Genomic DNA, 14,977 nt, shown 5'->3' on the forward strand with positions numbered 1-14,977 from the left:
TCATGCTTGCAGCGTGTCTTTAATAGAAAGTTCCAGCACTGCCCGTGCAAACCCTATCACAAACAGCCCCCAAGGAAACGGCAGCACCTCTGGATGACCGCCCCCAGAGTCCCTCCCCGCTGAGGAGGACGCCGGGCTCCGAGGACCTCGCCGGCAGCCCAGCGGCCGACTTGTGCTTCGGGCCATGGGAAAGCACCGTGCTGCCCGGGTGCCCCCCAGCGCTGCGGCTGCGGCGTCCGGCTAAAGGTGCAGGAAAATGGCTTCTTTCCCCGAAGTCGGGACCCCGACGTGTCGCCAGGGCGCCCCGGGGCCTCTCGGCAGCCACACCTCCCCCACGCACCCCGCCTGCCAACGCGCTGTCCAGAGCCCGCCCAGCCTCGGGCTCCTGGTCAAGACCCAAGCCCTTTCGCTTGGATTCTCCTCTGGGAGGGGCTCCCAGTTCACCCACCGGCAGGGCTTGACTGTGGCCCAGACCTGGACAGTCGTGTGCCCAAGACCAGCTGGGACCCACGGGACGAGGACAGGAGGGCGTGGGCAAGCCTGTGCGCGGCCCTGACAACCGGGCCCGTCCCGGACGGGCTCCGTGTCCACGCCAGGGGGCGGCATCTGGGCCCCCCGGCCTCGCTCCCCGGCTGCCTGGTCACGAGTTGCGGTACATTTGTGTGGAGACGTAGATCGCGTAGGTTCGTAAAAACAGCTTAAAAAAGGTACCCCCGCCTGCGGTCGCACCCTCGCCCCGTGCGAGGCCTCCGCTCTGGTCACGTCTGGGGAGCGGCTCCGGGCCAGCGGCCTGGCCGGACGAGGTCCCTGCACGCCCATGTGCCCCGCCGCATGCCGCCGCGGGGGCTGAGCCCGGCCGCGCGGCGGGGCTCCACGCAGGGCCGGCTCACAGCTGCGTCTCGTCGCGCGTCTCGGGGTTGCAGGAGGCCAGCTTGTGGCTGCAGCTGCTCTCGCGGCTCTGGGAGCTGCTGGCCACGTGGGCCAGGGGGTCAGAGCGGATGAGGTACCTGCGGGCAGGTGAGGGCCCTGGATGCCGATGCTGCCCCGCCCGGGGAGGGCAGCGGGTGAGGACACTGGGCATGCGGCACGGTGTCCTTACGAGAGGGGCGACGAGGCGGCGTCTGCACTTACACGATGTCGTTGGGCTCCAGCCTCGTGTCAGGCGGGGGGTTGATGAGGACGTAGGACAGCGTGTTCTGCTGGTCGTTCATCTCATCTGCAGAGGAGACACGGCCCCGGCCGGCGGTCAGCGCTTGGCCCCGGCTCCCCTCCACTCTGCCCAGCCCGAGGAGCCCAGGCTCCAGTCCCTTCCCAGCCTTTCTGGCCGTCCTGCCCACACCCCCTGAGCTGTCAGCTCAGCCTGGACCAGTCCCTCCCTGATGCCCCCGGCCTGCGCAGGCAGGGCTCAAGGCACGAGGACTCAGCCCGAGCAGCCAGCGCTCACAGACGTGGCGGCCCCGAACAGAGGCATCACGCACACCTGCACACACCTGCCACCTGCAGGAGGCCGGGGACCCCTGCGCACACCTGCGCACACCTACCACCTGCAGGACCCAGGGACACCTGCGTACACCTGCACACACACCACCTGTACGAGCCAATGGACCCCTGCGCACACCTGCACACACACCACCTGTACGAGCCTATGGACACCTGTGCACACCTGCAAATATGCTCACACGTCCGCGGCCACACACGCCTGCACACAGCTGCACACACACCTGAGCCAGCCCTCAGGCTTGTGCGCCCCCCCGTGTCCTGTGTCCCTGGCCATTCTGACTTGTCACTCCACCTTCTGCTTCGAACTTGTGGCCTGTTTCCTGAAACTGCTCCCACAGCCGTCCGCCCCGAGCGGCCCCTGTGGCACACGCAGGGGCTGGGCCGCTGCCTGTCCCACTCACAGGGTGGCCACGGGTGCCACCCGAAGCGGTGAGAAAAGTCTCAGGGAAATGCTCGTCACCTGGCAGGCAACTCCCTGGCCACACACGGGGACGGGGCTGACCCCTGTCCTGGCAATGGCCCGAATGCACTGGCCGGGGAGAGACTCACAGCCTCAGGTAACCCGTCTGGCGGGGTCTCAAGGTACCTCCTAACCCAGAACGCACATCGAGGGCGCCCTCAAGAGGGGTCCGGCCCTGGGTGGCCTCTGCCCTCGGCTCCTCCCCTTTCTTCCCCCTGCACCGGCCGCCATTGGCAGCAGGACCGTACAAACTGGGGCCGTGGCGGAGGGGCAGGATGGTCTGCCACGCTGGGGGCTGCAGCGTTCGGAGCCGAGCCACCCCCCGCAATCCGGATCCCCCAGAGGCATGTCAAAGCCAGCACAGTCCGCAGAGGCAGGCGGGGGACCGGAGGGGGCAGGTGGGGACTCGGGGTATGACGGACATGCAAAGACTCTCAGGCAGTCACCAGGCGCCAGCCTGTATCCACGCCCAGGAGGGGGCGGCCTGACCGCCCTGCCTGAGGGTGAGTGGCTGCCTGACGGCCGGCCTGCCCGTCTCCTCTCTTCCCGGAGCCCTCGGGCTGGACCCTTTGGCGGGAGCCGCCAGCCACGCAGAGGGTGGCTCGTGCGGGGGGCCGCGCGCGCTCGGCGTGCGTGTCCGGGGCGGGGCACTGCAGCACGCAGTAGTGGGTGGCGCAGGCGGGAGCCCCTGCACCGAGGACCACGGCCATGAGCAGGCCGGCCGCGCCGACCAGCGCGCCCAGTCGAGACAGTGGAAATGGAGAGGCTGGACAGGGCTGCCAGTTCGTCTCACACCAGTGCGTGTGGAGCACAGGTGCCGGGCGAGGCCCAGAGGCCCGTGTCCGTTCGCTCCGGCCAGCCTCGCCGGCCCCCACGCCCGGCCCGGGGTGGACGCACACGGGCCTCGTGAAGCAGCAGAGCGTGTGGCCGGACCGAGCTTCGGGCTGAGAGGTGGGTGTTGGGACGCGGGGCCCTGGCCGCAGAGCGGGGTGGGGTGCAGTCGGTCACAAGGCACTGGCCGCGACCTCCCCAGGGCAGGCCAGCTTCATGACCGACGTGCTCGGGCGAGGGCCTTGGGTGGGGGCAGAGGGCCGGCGGTGGCTCACCCCACCCCCGCCCTGCGTTCCGGCCTCCGTGCGCCCCTCCCGGCCCTGCATCCACGCTCTTCCCCAATTTCCTCCGCTACGAATTGTGGGCAACTGTAGCACCTCCCCCAAAGGCAATGTAAGGAGGGGCTTGGGCTGGGGTGCAGTTGGGGGCTCTGCAGGCCAGAGGAGCCTTGCGACGACACCCTCCCCAGAGGGCCGCCCTGCCACCCTAACGGGGTCACGTCTCCCACAATTACGCCTCTCCTCCTGTTTGACGCTGTGGCCCGGGCACCCCTCAACAGCCACACATGGTGGGTGCTCAGTGACCACCACCCTGTGAGTCCTGGTGACCCCGTAGGGGCGGCCACCTCTGCCGGGAGCCTCAGCGGGAAGCGGGGTGCAGCCAGGTGCAGGGAGGGGGAGACGCAGCTGCCGTTCGCGGAAGCCACCGGACGCCTGTCGGCGCTGGCCTGGCAGTCGGCCGGGAACGCCGTGGTGGGATTCGGGAAAAGCACAAGACCCCAGTGTCGAGCCTGGCAGTTCCCCCACCTCCCGCTGCGGCCAGAGGTTCCCAACGGCTCCCTCTAGCTAATGCTTCCCGGACCCAGGAAGCTCACCAGCTCCAGTCAGGCTAGGTGGAGGGACCGCCCTGGGGGCCCTGGGCATGTGGTCTCTGACCTCTGTGGGGGCAGCAAGGAGCCTCCAGGGAGGGGAAGGGTCCTGGCAGTGAGGCTTGAGGCCTGGGCTCTGCTCTGACCCCAGCTAGGGTCTCAGGGCAGGTCTGGGGCGGGGGGCACCTTCTTGGAAAAAACGGGAGCCCGGGTAGCACCTGAGTCCCCAGACCAGAGTACGAACAAGTTCGTCTCAACTGAAGAGGGAGACCCTCCCCTTGGAACCCCAGCTGGGGTGTGGACATCAGCTGTCCACCTGCTTTGGGCCACAAAGGCTGAGGGAGGAGCAGACCCTACCCCTAAGCCTCCCCACAGGCCATCACAATGGTGCAGGGACCCTGGCTTGGGCCCATCCATCTAGATGCTTCCAGAGGAAGAACTGGGGGCTTGGGGTCCTTGGGTGTCCAAGGGACCAGCTACAGGCTGGGGCGGCCCACCCGTGAGGTCAGGGCACACTGACACAGGCTCATCGTTTCAGACGGAAAATGAGAGAGGATGCACTGGGGGGCCCCAGAGCTGAGCCGTGGCAGTCAGCAGCCGGCACAAGCCGCGAGCCTTCCGGTCAGTCCCGTCATCGGGGCGTCAGGGTGATTGCAGTGGGGCGTCTGGGAGCACCAAGGCCCTGCCAATAGGGCCCCTGCCACCTCCTGCCCTGTCCGTCTGTCTGCCCGGCCAGAGCAGCCCCCTCAGGCGGCGGCTGAGTCCGCCGGAGCAGAATTACCTTGCAAATATCCCAGGTTTACCCGGTTCATGACATCACTGGCTGTTAAATTTGCTACATCCTCTACGGAACACACAGGAAGAGGGACAGACAGAAACAGAGAGAGAAAGAGGTCAGCGAGCAGGTGGCAGCCGGCACAGCAGGGCGGGGAGGCCAGCTGCACGGGGAGGCCATCCGTGCTGGGACCGCAGCAGCCGGCACCGGCCACCTGGGAGGAGAGTCTGTCCCTGAACAGAAGCCAGTTCCTTCCCTGCCAGGCTGTGGTGGGGCCGGCAGGGGTCAGAGGTCTTGGGGAATGCAGGTGGGCTCGGCTTCGGGGTGCGGGGCCAGGGGGCAGCGAGCCGGAGCCTCCACCTGCCCGTATTTGCCATGGGGCTGTGAACACTGAACACCCCACTTGGATTGCCAATGGCCCCCTGGAAAGGGGGTGATGGCACCCGCTGAGCAGGAAAGCCAGAGAAGAAAAATGTAAATTGTGTGGCTGGGCCATGGTGGAGACAGGGCCGGGATGGCCGTCATGGGTCACCTGTCCCCCAAACCCTGATCTCTGAGACCCCTTCGGGCTCAGGTCTGTGTGGCTAGTGGGCGGCTTGACCCGCATGACCGCTGCTTAGCTCCAGAGTGAGCTTCGGCCTCCTCACCCACGGGGAAGGCGGCTCGGGGGCCCCCGGCCTAGGAGACAGCTGGCAGGAAGCAAGGTGGGGTGGGTGGGTGCCGCTGGGGACAGCCGGGCCTGAGCGACGGGCGGAGGCTGTGAGCGGAAGCCGGTGCGGGCCAGAGCGCGGCCGGCCCAGGTGTGGTCGCAGCCAGGCGGTGGTGGGGAGCTCGGGCCCCTTTTAGCCCCATCAGCAGAAGCAGTATCTCCAAAGCAAGGGAGGGCGCGAGCTCTCTCAGCCAATCAGGCCACCTGGACCTGTTCTTGGTCAAGTTCACAAACCTCCCCAAAACAAGCTAGAGAGAGAAGAGGCCCCTCAAATTTGCTGATGGAGATGATTGTCACTCTGAGGCAGCAGAAATGGTGTGGCTGGGCCACCCAATCAGTGCGGGGTTCCACGGGGCCCAGAGCAGAGTGTCTGGGTTCCATTTTCCCGCTGTCCCCCGACACACCCCCAGGCACTGGCTGCTGGGCCAGAGGCGGGTGGCCTGGGGCCCTGCACTCCTGACGCCCAGCAAGACTGGCCAGAGATGGCCAATCTGTCCCCCACCAAAGCCTGTGACCTCCGCTTTTCAGGGAGCCCAGCCTGGCCCCCCGCACCACACGGCCTCCTCTGGGTGCCTGCACACCTGTTCCAGCCCTGCTTCTACAGGCAGGGAACCTGAGTTCCCAGAGCCATGGGGGAGCCCTGCCGCGGGGGGCTCGGCGCCCTCCCGGCACCAGAGGCTCTGCCCGGCTGCGTGGTGGCGCCCGGAGCCGACCCCGCAGCACGGCGGGCAGCGCGGGGGCCCGGCGGGCGGCCCTTACCGTAGCCGGTGGTGGGCAGCCCCAGGTGCTTCATGCGGTTCTTGACCAGCTCGGAGAGCTCCTGCCGCTCGGAGCGCCGGCACAGGCTGAGCCGCTGCTGGTCCGCCCACTCGGCGCCGGCCGCCTTCCCCACGTGCCTGGGGGCCTTGCGGCTCAGCCTCCGGGCCCACTGCAGGCTCTTACGCCGGAGCAGCGGGTGCTCGGCGGGGTCGCCGCCCACCGAGGGCCGGCCGTGGGTGCTGCTGCCGCCCGGGCCCTTCACGTCCTGGGTGTCCTCGCAGTCCTCCATGCTCACCGAGATCTGGGCCTGGCCAGGGGCCCGGGGGGACAGGGCGGGGGGCCCAGACAGGGACGAGGTGAGTGGCTGGGGTGCCGGTAGGGTGGTGGGGGGACAGTCCAGCCTCCTGTGGAGGACCCCAGGGCCCGGGACACGAGTGCCTTCCTTCTCTGTTGGGGAGGGGGCACCAAGCCCCAGACTGCCCGGTCGCCTCCGTGGGCCCTCGGGTCCTGCACATCCTGATCCTGCCATCAAGGGCCAAGGATCACCTCCTCTCGGTGCCTTGGTTTCCCCATTTGAGGGCAGGAGAAATCAGGAGTGGGGAGCGTGGTGGACAAAGAAGTGCCAGGGTCTGTGCGGGGCTCGGTGGCGCCTGGGGCTCTGGGGGTGGTGTGGGGACCCCCATCTGGGCAGCACCTAGAGAGGGCAGGGGGCTGGGGGCGTGGATTCAGGCCAGACCAGCAGGAGGCGGCACCCACCAAGATGGCGGCCATGGGATGACATGCAGGGGGCGCGTGCGGCCGGGAGCCAGGGCGCCCCACCCCGGGCCTCGGTTTCCCCGTCTGCAAGGGAGGCTGATGACGTGAGCCCTCTCTGAGCAGCCTCATGGCCAACGCACCCCGAGGCCTCACTCCCTGACTCTGGTGTTGGCCAGAGCCCAGGGCCGCGCGCCCCTCCCAGGCCCGGTGTGGGTCCAGGCTCAGGCAGGACCCTGCACGCGGCCAGACACCTCGTTGCTGAGCTGGAGGGGCTGCTCACCTGGGCTCCGAGATCTTGGGGCTGCAAAGGAGACCAGGAGCAGCCTGTGTCCCAGGGGTGCCTCTGCTCCCCCAGTGCTGCCTGAACCCCTCGTGGGCATCAGCAGGGCAGGTTCCGGGGCGGCACAGGGGCCCCACCGTGCTCTCGAGCCACCCCTCCCCCACTTGGGGGTCACAGCCGCCCAACCAGATGCCCCTCATATGGGGCATGTGAGCCAGACCCCCAAAAGAGCCTGACAGCGAAGACTCAGATCCCCCAAACTCCAACTGGGGATGGCTCAAATCACAAAGCGAAATGGGGGGCTGCCCATCTCCGCAGCACCACCCCAGCCCGCGGACCTCAGAGGTGGAGAAGACGTGGCACTCCGTCCTGTAGATGCCGATGGGGACCTCGGCGCTGGAGGAGCAGAGCTTCTGGAAGAGGCGGCCATAGCTGCCGATCCACAGGTCGTCCTCTGTGATCTTCATCTGGAACATGGGGCGCCTGAGCTGGGCCCACACGGAGGGCAGTGGCCAGCACCCCCCCTTCTGGCCGCGCCCGAGAACCGCCCCTATGCCCCCCGCCCAGCCTGGCGTGTCACTCACTGCGCAGAGGTAGCCAGAGCCCGGCGTGGTGTCCAGACCCAGCAGCAGCCTGGTGATGGGGATCATGTACTCCTTCACGAAGGACTGGCGGGGAGGGGCCGCAGTGAGGCTGTCGGGGCCCAGACCTGCACCCGGGATGCGCCTGGCCCGGGACACGCCCACCAGGCGCCATGGCCGCCTGCCTGCTCCCCGCCCCCCAGCACAGTTCACCTCGCATTCACCTCACAGACAGAGCTGGGAGGCCCCTCCTGGCCTCAAAAGAGACCAGAGGCACAAAGGCTGCCGGGAGCCGCGCCCGGGCCGTGTGTGACAGGAGGACAAGGACGGGGACATGTAGAGGTGAGCCCCTGCTGTGCCCAGGCAGGGACGGGGCACAGGGCCAGCCTCCCCGGCCCTAGGGACGGATGCTCAGAACCGGGACCAAGCTCCGGGCAGGCAGAGGGAGACAGTGGCTGCGGCGGCGCCCGTGCTCCCCTCCCCGCCCCCTGCCCCCCCGCAGCCCCCCCCCCCCCCGCCCCGCTGTTGTCCCGCCCACTCTCTGCCCCGCCCCCGCCCCCGCCCCCGCCCCGCTGACCTGGTAGAGCAGCGTGTCCAGCATGCTGATGCTGAAGACGCGGCCGGCGGCGAACGGCAGACGGAACATGAAGGCCAGGTTGGAGCCGTTCTCCCGCTCCCTCTGCAGGAAAGGGGCGCTCAGGCGGGCCGGGGCCGGCGGCCCGAGCGGCGCACGCGTTTGTGGGGTGTGAGCACACGTGTGATGTGTGCACACGTGCACGTAAATGTGAGCACGTGCTTGCGTGTGCGAGTTCACGCACCAGCACAGTTGACCACAGGCCTGAGCACCCGGCCGTGTGTCCCCAGCAGACGCACGTCTCCGCCGGGCACGCTGAGCCCCGATCTCAGGCGTAAGGATTCGGGGCTCGCAAGAGGGGCGTGGGGCCCGGGGCGTGTGAGCGGGGCGGTCACACAGGGTCCCGCACGTGGTTTAATGCTCCCGTTAGCCCCTGGACCCCTGAACCGTCTCAGCGACTTCGGCCTGGCCGCTGTGCTTAAGTGAGTTGGACGGGACGCAGAGGGCGCAACGAGCAGAGCCCCGAGAACCCCGAGCGGCCCCCCAGCTCCCCGTCCGTGCCCGGCGCGCCGCCGGCACAGAACGGGGCGGGCCCACTGCGCGCGTGCGCTGCAGCCGCTGGAACAAACCGCCACTACTCAGCCGCCGGAAATGTCGCGAGCGGACGCCCTCTGAGTCCCCCGGGCTGCATGGGGCGGACAGCGAGACGCCCTCAGTGGCCCCAGGGAGAGCCCTTGGATTCCTGCCTCCCGATTCCGACCGCGTCCTGGGGCGCCGGGCGGCTCCTGCCTCTTCTCAGCCCGCAGGCGGCCTCTTCCCTGCTCCCAGGGCCCTGGTGGCTACGCTGGGTCCCAGCGCAGACCTAGGATCGTCTCCCATCTCAGGGTCCTTAATGCAACCCTAGATGCAACGTCCCTTTTGGCACACACCTCATTCTGTACCGGTTCTGGCCATTAGGATGAGGACATCTTTGGGGACGCTATCCCACGGCACAGAGACCACGCCTCCCACTTCAGACACGGAAAGGAAAGAAACAGAGGCCCAAGAGCCCCCCGCGGCCTTTCTGGCTCTGGCTGCTTCTAGTGGCGGCGACGTCCCTCGCTGTGGGGGACCCGGCGGAGCTGGCCTCGTGGCTGAGGCCCCTTCTCGTCCCTCAGGACTCAGCGGGAAGGGGGCGGGGACGGGCCATGACAGAGTTCGGGGCACATGCCACCGTTCCTTGCAGTAAGGAGATGCGTGTGAGTGAGGAATGGAAACCGTGACCATGCTGAGTCCCAACGAGACGTGCGTGACACTTAGGGCAGTCACAGCACATGACAAGGGTGAGTGGTGAACGTCCCGGGATCATGAGACTGTCCCTTTCCCTCGCTCGGAACACGCCGTGCACGAGAAGGCCCACGCCAGGCGCACAGGCTTCGCTGCCCCAAGACCGTCCCTGCCTGGGGGACAAGGGCCCACGTGTTCACTCTGCACAAGCCCGGCAGATTCTGTAGCCGGCCCTGGGGGACCCGAGAGCTGTGACCTCAGCATCAGGGTTACAAATGACAGCGAGATGCAGGAAGACACATGGACGAGCCCGTCCTCGGACCCAGGGGCCCAGAAGCCTCGTGCAGGGCTGGACGGGACGGGCACCGTGGTCAGCACGGAGTGTCAGAACGATGAGCCCTGGGGACAGGCCCGTCCTCTCTCACGGCTGGGTTTCGGACGTCGCCCTGAGAACCTTAAGCCCTGGGAGACCGCGACGGCACCGCACACCCGCCTCCGGGGTGTCCGTGACCGGGCTCGTGTGGCCGAATGCTGCTGCTCGCCATCAAACGGATGCAGACGCCCACGAGGCCGTCTGCGCCCCCACCTGCCCCGATCCCCGGGGGCCTCCCCGTGCGGCCGCCGTGCCCGCCCTGGGGACGCTGCTGTGCCCACGCACGCTGGTTTCACTTTCTCCTTTGTACTTCTCGGCGCCGCTGGAATTAGAACAAGCTCTCACTCCAAACACGATTACTTGAGAGGAATAAGGCGCTGTTAATTGTTTTACGGAAAGGTTCCCAGCTGCTCCCGTGGGAGCCAGTGACCATTTACTGTGCCATCTGTCTGAAACATCTGGAGCTGACACGTGCCTGGGATGGCAGAGACACTCAGCGGACCCCAGGCCAGGCCTGGCCAGGGCACGAGAAGACGACGGCTGCCTGGCCTCCACGGGCCAGGCACTTGCTGGCGGCAGCGTGCTGGCAACTTGGACCACGTCCTGAGAGTGGGCGTCATCCCGTGGCTCTGCTGGCTTCCTCCCCGCCTCCCGTGGTCACACGTGCTGATGCCTGGCGCCTCTGCAGGGACGACCGGCGAGCGGGGTGCGTGCTGCACGTGCCGAGCTGACCCGCCTCCCGGGACAGTGGGGCGCGAGGCCGGCACGGAGCTTGGCCAGCCTGAGGGAAGGCGGTGCGGGGGTGGACCAGTGCCAGGATGTCAGCCTCGAGCCCGATTCCATGCCAGGCACCCATCATCCCCAGTGAGACTGGACCTTCCAGGCCCTCAGGACCCTCCAAGATCCGGAAGCAGCTTCAGCATCTGGGCAGAACTCGACTCCTCACAGTTCCAGCCCACAGGGCTGGTCAGCGGTCCTGGACGGCCGGGCAGGTGCACACGGCCATGTGGGGCTCCCGTCTTCCCTGCAGGCTGGGGCCACCTGCCGGCTTCCTTCACGCCTCTGGCAGCAGCGGATTCCAGGGTCCCCTGAGTGTCCGGTCTCGGCTGGGCAGAGGCACTTCTGTCATCCATCGGGTTCAACACGGGTGACAGTCCATCCAGTGCTTGTCCCTTCTGTCTGCTCTTGAAGGCCAGGCCCAGTTTGGGAGGGGGAACAGCTCTGGGGTCACCCTTGTATGGCATGAGGTCAGCTACGCAGGTGGCAGGTCACTCCCTGAAGAGGACTTGGCCCAGGCTGGGGGCACAGGGCTCACAGGGAGTGGTGGCTGCCCCTGACCACGATGGCTGGCCAGCTGGCCCTCACCCTAGTGCCCAGCCCTCACTGTGGAAGGTGGAGCTGCCACTGGCTCGAGCAGGGCCTGGGGAGGGATGGGCCTGGGTCAGCAAATATGCGAGGTTGACGCCGCCAGAGCAGGGTCTGCATCCCCCGTGGCCGGTCCCCAAGCCCCTGGTGGGTCCCCGTACCCTGGGCTCCACAGCCGACCCCAGCTGATACCCTCTCAGAGCCCTGAGGAGCAGAAAGCCGATCCTGGCTCTGCACTGCCTGGCTGTGTGACCTCAGGCCGGGTCCTCCCTCTCTGACCCCCCAGTTGCTCGTCTGTCCCTGGGCGACACGTGCACCTGTCGGACAGCTGACAGAACGGACACCTCCCAGGTTCAGGGGTCACGTCTGTCCCGAAAAGAGTCACGGCGTCACCTCTGGTAGCATCACTGCCACAATGTGTGGCCAGGCCTGCACCTGCCTTGCGGGGAGGGAGTGCTGTCTGCTCCCGGCCAGGCCCCCAAGGTGTGGGGTGCACCGTTACGAGCTTCACGGGAGGGCCGAGCCCGGACTCTGAAGCCCCTGCTGGAGCGCAGGTGCCAGGCCTCCGGGGGCCCTTGTTCCCTTCAGCCCCACCAGCCACTCCCCGCAGGCGCTGAACCCCAGGGCTCAGCAGGTGTGGGGCTCACCTTTTCCAGTTTGGAGAGAGCCAGAGAGTAGCTGTCCTTGGCGCGAAACTGCATGAACCGCATGTTCGAGGGGTGGGTGAGCTCCGTGATGATGCTGAGGCTGGGGAAGAGCCTGCGGGGGGGGCGGGGGGCCGACACCCAGGCCGGGGCGGTCGCGGGTGGGGCCGGGGAGGGGGCTCCGCGCAGGGCCGTGACGGGCACATGGGGGGGGCCTCTGGGCAGCCAAGACCGGATGGAATGTTGGCATGGTGGGCGGGGACGGGGGGTGGGGGGCCCGGATGGAACGTGGGTGTTGCGGTGGGGGGCGGGGCTCAGGGCGCGGAGGCCCGGATGGAACGCGGGCGTTGTGGGGGGACTCAGGGCGTGGAGGCCCGGGCGTTGGGGGGACGCAGGGCGCGGAGGCCCGGATGGAACGCGGGCGTTGGGGGGGGACTCAGGGCGTGGAGGCCCGGGCGTTGGGGGGACGCAGGGCGCGGAGGCCCGGATGGAACGCGGGCGCCCGCGCAGCCCCGGCGGGTGCACGCGGCCCTCACCGGAACATGGTCTGCACGTTGACGATGGTCTTGGCGTCGGCCATGTAGTCCTCCTCCGCGCTCATGGTGCTCTCCTTGTCCACCACCACCAGGTTGTCCGCGTAGATGATCCCACACTGCAGCAGGCTGTCCAGGCTGCGGGCGGCCAGGTGTCCAGGGCTCCAGGGGCCTCCCGGGCCTCCCTGACCCGCCTCCCGCTCCCCGGAAGAGGAGACCGCAGCAGGCAGGGAGGGGGGCGGCCCCGGGCGGCGGGGGCGGGGGCCTTACTTGTCCACGGAGCCCTCCATGTAGTAGACCATGGGGAAGCAGCAGATGGCCTCCAGGAAGTGGTGGTCGGGCCTGCGGGGACAGCAGGTGCCGGAGGCGCCCGTCCTGCTCCGCTGCCGCCCCCTGCCCGGGGTCCCCTGGGACTGCAGCCTTTACAGGCCGACAGGGCTATTCTGAGGTTACACCAGGGGAAAACGAGCGCCCAGGGGTGGGGCTTGCCCAGGTCAGACAGCCAAGTCTCGAAGGTGGGCTCAGGGCTGCCAGGCCCTGGGGTGGCCTGTGGGGACTCGCCATGGAGGGCGGAGTGCAGCGGGGACAGGAGAAACCATGAGGGACCAAGATGCCGCTCCCCGGGGCCAGGGGACGTGGAGACGGAGCCGGCGGGCACGTGGGGGTGTGCCTTCCGGGGGAAGGCCAGGAGGGAAGCTCGCCGGCGCCCTGGAGGCGGGGAGGGGCGCAGGGCGGGAGGGCCGAGCTCTGTGCCCCGCCCCCCGGCCGGGGCCTCACTTGTTGTCCAGCAGCAGCACCACTGGGTTCAGCTCCCTGCGGGGCCTGTAGTAGGCTCGCAGCGGCACGATGAAGTTGTACAGCCCGTTGCCCGCCGTCTCGGCCGACACGATAATCAGCTTGTTCTTGAAGCCGTAGGCCTTGGCGTCCTCGTAGCTGTTGTGCCTGCAGCCCTGCAGGGAAGGTGCTGGAAGCCACGCTGGCTGCGGTGGCAGAGCCTGGCTCCCCTGGGGCCCGGGGCACCTGGTCGTCAGCCCCTCGGCCCCGGCCCCCTCGCGGCCTGCACGAGCCCCACCAGGCTCCTCTGCGCCGGCCTGGGGAAGGACCCGGAAGCCAGTGGGAGGGGCCCTGCCAGCAAAGCCAAATCCCCACCTGTGGTGGGGGAGGGGGCCGTTGCAGCGGGCTCTGGGTTATAGCCCTGAATGAGACAGGATCCCGGGAGCCCACACTGACAGCTGTACGTGACCGAGAGCATGCTCGCCAAGCAGGGCAACGCTTTGCACGACAGCCCTGAGTATAAGGGACACAGGACCGGCAGGCCACCGACTGACGCTACCCTGAGGCGGGCCGAAGGTCGGGGAGGAGCAGCTGTCTACCTAGTCCCCACGCCACTCCCCATGCTCAGTGGCGCACTAACCGCAAGGGCCCCCCGGAGTGTGTGCCGCAGCGGACGGGGCCTGGCCGAGCCACACGGTCAAAGTCGGCATCGCCACAGATGCCTCCAGAAGGACACTCACCACCTTGGGCGGCCCCAAACGCACAAGTCGAGTCTTCTCACAAGAAAACATCTGTGTACCCACCCGTGCCCCCCAAAACACCGAGGCCAAGACCCGAGGGAGGGTGGAGAAAGTTCGAGATGCAGGGAGACAGGACAGCTTAATGCGGAGTGTGGTCGGGACAGCATGGCCATAAAGGACACTGAGGGCTCTTGGGACAACGGTGCATTTGGAAAATGGCCCAGGGACCAGCACCCCGTCCCGATTTTGGCGAGTGAGCTGAGCTAACAGCCCACTCGCTCTCGGGACACAGCGGCTGCGGGCGCTCCGGCCCGCTCCCAGGTGGGAAAGAAACGGAAACGAGCGTCCAGGGAGGGTGCAGGAGCAGCTGGGCAGGGGGGCAAGGTCGTGACCCTGGGGAGGGTCAAGGGCTCCCCCGCCCCTGCGGTGACGTCCAAGGGCAGAGTCACGCAGAGCGTGTCCGACCGTGACCTACCTTGTCCAGCCGCAGGCAGCAGAAGGGGGCCTTCACAGGCAGAAGGTGGCACAGGGTCGGGGAGCTGCCAATGTAGGGAGAGTTGGGGGGGTACCCCTTCACGTACCTGGGGTGGAGACGAGGCAGCCTCAGCACGGCCCCCGCCCCGCCCTCCTGCCCAGCCCCTCCGTGCTGCGCGGCCACACGGGGGCGCCACAGCCCACGCACCTGTCCCCGCTTGACAGTCTGGCCGCCCGTCCCTCCTGCCCCCAGCGCGCCAACTGGTGGGCAGACGCTGGCCCTCGGCGCCTCTCCACTCACTCCCGGGGGGAGGCTGGGCTCCCCGCTGGCTGCCACCCCCCTGCCCTCGCTCTCGTTGACCCCAGTGGCACCCAGCACACACCACTGCGGGGATGGGTGGCCGCCCTGTCACGGCCCTGGGTGTCTCCGTTGGCTTAAGGGCCACACCCCCAGAGGTAGACCCCCACCAGCCCCGCAACGTCCAGGCGCTCTGGCTAGTCCCCCTCAATTTCAGGGCTGGTCCCCGGCAGCTGGTCTGCCTTTGTAGCTTGTGCACCCCGTCCCAGTGGCCAAGGCTCCCAGAGAGTGGCCGTGGTGACGACCTATTGTCAAAGGGCCACCTGCCTGTCCCACCAGAAGCCAAGTGGCTGAGTTGCCGAGGACAGATGGGACAGCAAGAATGACAGCAGGAAGATGTGGCCCCAAACCCAGGCA

At 68.0% G+C, this 14,977-nt stretch overlaps 1 protein-coding gene across 6 annotated transcripts in view; it reads right to left on the reverse strand.

Annotated features, from left to right (window-relative positions):
- The window catches only part of KCNT1 (potassium sodium-activated channel subfamily T member 1), a 48,680-nt gene continuing 33,703 nt past the window's right edge, over nucleotides 1–14,977 (reverse strand). For 5 of the 6 annotated variants that reach the window (XM_036217809.1, XM_036217808.1, XM_036217811.1 and 2 more), the window contains 13 exons: nucleotides 14,264–14,369; nucleotides 13,052–13,224; nucleotides 12,545–12,616; nucleotides 12,278–12,412; nucleotides 11,745–11,856; nucleotides 8,097–8,198; nucleotides 7,523–7,606; nucleotides 7,277–7,405; nucleotides 6,939–6,959; nucleotides 5,903–6,209; nucleotides 4,441–4,503; nucleotides 1,132–1,216; nucleotides 1–1,007 (listed from right to left, as the gene is read on the reverse strand). In XM_036217809.1, the coding sequence (XP_036073702.1) occupies nucleotides 887–1,007; nucleotides 1,132–1,216; nucleotides 4,441–4,503; nucleotides 5,903–6,209; nucleotides 6,939–6,959; nucleotides 7,277–7,405; nucleotides 7,523–7,606; nucleotides 8,097–8,198; nucleotides 11,745–11,856; nucleotides 12,278–12,412; nucleotides 12,545–12,616; nucleotides 13,052–13,224; nucleotides 14,264–14,369 (1,510 nt within the window). In that variant the 3' untranslated portion in view covers nucleotides 1–886. The remainder of the gene's footprint in view (nucleotides 1,008–1,131; nucleotides 1,217–4,440; nucleotides 4,504–5,902; nucleotides 6,210–6,938; nucleotides 6,960–7,276; nucleotides 7,406–7,522; nucleotides 7,607–8,096; nucleotides 8,199–11,744; nucleotides 11,857–12,277; nucleotides 12,413–12,544; nucleotides 12,617–13,051; nucleotides 13,225–14,263; nucleotides 14,370–14,977) is intronic. The other variant, XM_036217810.1, reaches the window with a different exon arrangement.

The sequence above is a fragment of the Rousettus aegyptiacus genome, unplaced genomic scaffold (genome assembly GCF_014176215.1).
Source record: "Rousettus aegyptiacus isolate mRouAeg1 unplaced genomic scaffold, mRouAeg1.p scaffold_m13_p_3, whole genome shotgun sequence".
Taxonomy (NCBI): Eukaryota; Metazoa; Chordata; class Mammalia; order Chiroptera; family Pteropodidae; genus Rousettus; species Rousettus aegyptiacus.